This window comes from Apis dorsata, unplaced genomic scaffold (assembly GCF_000469605.1).
Source record: "Apis dorsata unplaced genomic scaffold, Apis dorsata 1.3 scaffold_265, whole genome shotgun sequence".
Lineage (NCBI taxonomy): Eukaryota > Metazoa > Arthropoda > Insecta > Hymenoptera > Apidae > Apis > Apis dorsata.
Genome location: NW_006263543.1, coordinates 85,324 through 89,113, shown reverse-complemented (window position 1 = coordinate 89,113; position 3,790 = coordinate 85,324). Strand labels below are relative to the sequence as shown.

At 23.6% G+C, this 3,790-nt stretch overlaps 1 protein-coding gene across 2 annotated transcripts; it reads right to left on the bottom strand.

The window, feature by feature from the left end:
- Window positions 1–687: 687 nt before the first annotated feature.
- Window positions 688–3,473, bottom strand: LOC102680172 (protein arginine N-methyltransferase 1). 2 transcript variants are annotated; one of them, XM_006616452.2, is made up of 2 exons: window positions 3,336–3,473; window positions 688–2,441 (listed from the first exon to the last, which is right to left on the bottom strand). In XM_006616452.2, the coding sequence occupies exons 1-2, from the start codon at window positions 3,444–3,446 to the stop codon at window positions 1,362–1,364; spliced, it is 1,191 nt and encodes a 396-aa protein (XP_006616515.1). In that variant the 5' UTR covers window positions 3,447–3,473; the 3' UTR covers window positions 688–1,361. The 2 variants fall into 2 exon arrangements, with proteins under 2 accessions (XP_006616515.1, XP_006616516.1); XM_006616453.2 differs by lacking the exon at window positions 3,336–3,473 and adding an exon at window positions 2,846–3,005.
- Between the last annotated feature and the right edge of the window lie 317 nt (window positions 3,474–3,790).

Here is a 3,790-nt window from a genome sequence, read left to right as displayed (position 1 = left end):
TTATGTTTTGATTTTTAAATTTAATAAATATTTTTTATTTTTAATACTATTTTTTTATTAAAAAAAAATCTTATAATTAATAATTATTAATATTTAGAAAGCAATATTAAAATGTAATATTTTAATAATTAAAGAAAATTTTTTAAACATAATATATTGAAATTAATATTGAATTTTTACTTTTTTTTAATAAAAAAAAAAAATAAATAAAATTTAATATAAAGTTTTCTGTTTATTTACATATATATTTTAAACATATTGTATTATTTTCTGAAGTTGTAATATGGATTTAAAATTTTATAAAATGAATTATTAATTTTGGAATAGAATGTAATTTGCAAATTTTTAAAAAAATTTAATTCTAATTTTCAATGTTATGAAAATTGATAAAATTGATATAATAATTTAAGAAAATACACAATATAAAATTTTCATGTGTCAATACATAGATTAATAAAGAATTAATTTTAAATAATGTTTATAGAATATTGAACTTAATATTTACTAGATACTCATTAAATATTTTATCATTGCAAAAATCTTAAACATTTATACAATGTTACATTAATACTATTAGTAATATAAATGTTATATATAGTACTTTAAAGAGATTATAATGTACATGTAACATAAATATTACTAATATAAAATATAATTATAGAAAGGTTTTGATAAAATGAATAATACTAACAATGAGGTTCAATTTACTATCAAATTAACAAAATATAATATAAATTTTTCATTTGTCATACATAATGTAAACGAGCATTTAGAAATTATTTGGAATTTAGTTTAATATGCATAATCTACAGGTCAAAAATTTGAAAAAAAATTAGTTTTTAAGAATACGGTACAAAAATGTGATAAATAAAAAGTTGGTAATTTTATACAATATCAAATCAATAATGATTTAATAGCGCAAAATTATAAGTTATACATAAAACAAAGACAGAAATTTACAATATGTAATACAAAATGGTCACAGGAAAAAATAAAAATATGAAACTATCATAGTATTCATACTTCTAATACACACTTACATGAAATAATGTTTTGTAAATGTACACTAATTGTGATTAAGTATATCAATTCTATTTTTCTTAATTGTAGGTCACATTGCAAACTCTTACTAGATTAACAAAGATTCTGGACGTTATAATTCTTAAGCAGGAAGCCTCTAACTTTCTTATATTTAAAGGATGAAAACATTAAAATAATTCACACCATTCATTGTACCGTACTATTAAATTTCATTAAATCATCTAATATAATTCAATGATAATTAAAGTCTTGATTTCTATTTGATTACAATGTTATGAATCATGGAAATAAAAGGAAGAAGATAAATAATCTGATAGATATCAGCGCATACGATAAGTATTAGTCTCATGTACTTGGCACAACTCTCCTTTGAAGTCCAATTCAATGCTGAAATCCAAATCTCTGTAGTTCCTTGCATTGGGCTTCATTGAAAATACACCATATATTTCTTCTCCTTTCTTAACGGTCATATATTCATCAAAGTAGAATACAGTTTGTTTCCAATGAGTATACTGTACTTCTGGTGCTGTACTGAAGCCGATACGTTTGTGGCACTTGGTGAATTCGATGTTAAAGAATGTGACTAATGCTTGCACATAGTCATTTCTACGAACTTGTAGCGTAAATGGTGACGAAAATTCTAAATCAGCCTTAGTTACTGTGTATAAATCAACTTCTTTAATGAGGCATGCATTTGTAACAACTTGTTTTGGGTCCACAACATCCACTAGAGGTTCACTAATTGCTACTTTTCTTATACTACTCATATCAAATCCATATACATCATCCCACCAGTTTATTTTTTCATCTTTATATTGTCTATCTTCAATGCCACAAATAAATAAAGTTGCTTTATCAGGAAATAACATTCCATCTTCACGAAGCCATTTATCTCTAGCAAAAAGCACTGTATCTAACATTGATTCATAAAATAAACAATAACCCATCCATTCAGAAATAATTATGTCAACTTTTTCAATGCCATCAGGTAGCGAGACCTCTTCAACTTTGCCTTTAAGTATTGTTATGACATTTGACAGTTGATTTGCTTCCACAATTTTTTCTGCATATTCAACAATATTAGAACACTCAATACCAATAACTCTGGCTGCTCCAGCTTTAGCAGCAAACATTGAAAGTATACCAGTTCCACAGCCGATATCAAGAACAGTTTTTCCTTTGAAAAGATGCTTATTGTGATACATAGAATTACGATAAGTCACTGTACGCACTTCATCCTTCAGCATTTCTTCATGAATTCCATAATGTGCATATGAGTCAAAATAATAATCTCGAGATGTCATATCATCCACAGATATAGATTCCCTACAAGATGATGGTGTTGCATCTTTGTTTAATGCAGTATTTTCTGTAACTTCCATAGATTCCATTTTTGATACCTATAATAATACAAAAACAAAAATTATTAATGACAAAATATAATATATATTATATTTTATATCATTAATAATTATATATATATAATTATAAATATATATAATTAATCTAAAAGAACATAAAATATTTTAATTATATTGATATTATTGGATTTATTAGATGAAAATATAACATTGTATTAAAAAAATATATTTCTATAATAATTAAACATATTAATTAAATTATTATTCATTTTATGAAAAATATTATAACTAATTAGGATTTATACATATTTAAGAAAAAAAATTTCAAACACGTGATATGAATTGATTATCTTAAATTAAAATATATAAATGTTTTTTCATTTAATATAATAAAAATTATTATTATGTATGTCTAATAAAAATTATTATTAAATATTAATTACAATGTTGTTCATCAGTAACAGAAAACTTAAAGACTTCACAACGATGAAGTCGTTAAATATACTCGTTTTTGTCGACACCAAAGACGTACACGTGCCCGCCAAAACGAATGGCGTCTATTTAAGATCGAATGATCAAACGAGATTCTTTACACGCACACATATTTCTATATTATCATATAAAAAGTACAAGCACATACAAAGGAAACGTAATCTAATTTTCTTGTAATAATATTGACAAATAATTTCAAATGATTAAAAATTATTCTTAAAAATATGTCTAGGAAACTTAAAGAAATAAGTGCGAGCTAATCAATTTGTCTTTAAGATACTTAGCTATAGTGAAAACTATAATGACAAACGACATTCAAACATTTTCTTCTTTTAAAAGTTTATGAAATATCGCTCATTGCTCGTAATAATATTAATATATCAAAAATGTTATTAAGATTTTTTCTCTTTACTTTCATGAAAATATTGAGCTAAAACTTACTGAATTCTCTGCTGTGCACATGCCACTCTGGTTGATTTCTACCGGCACTTCATTACTCGACGCCATTTTGTTCCGCGTCACAGCAGACGACCACAGACAGGAACGTAACATGAAGGCACATGGCAAAATCTAAATATGATTCTGTCAACAAATATTTAAATAGTGATTATTGAAAATAATCGAATTTATTCGTTGATTTATTTTATAGATTTTATAATGATATTTAATTGAAACTTATGTTTCAGGTTAATTAATATTTTATTTAGATATAATTGTCTTTGCTTATAAATAAATGAAAGAATAACTAGCCTAATGTCAAGATTACGTATATATATTTATAAATTTATAGATATTTTTCAAAATAATTTTCATTAATTTTTATTTTTTATTCTTATTATAATTATATTAAAATTCTTGGAATAATATATATTAACCTATAAACATATATTCAATTA

What these genes read in the sequence shown, in the direction of transcription:
- LOC102680172 (XM_006616452.2), bottom strand. Translation starts at nt 3,446, where the DNA reads ATGTTACGTTCCTGTCTGTGGTCGTCTGCTGTGACGCGGAACAAAATG. An exon ending in TGTGCACAGCAGAGAATTCA is followed by an intron (nt 2,442 to 3,335) that starts GTAAGTTTTAGC and finishes GTATTATTATAG; the next exon opens with GTATCAAAAATGGAATCTAT.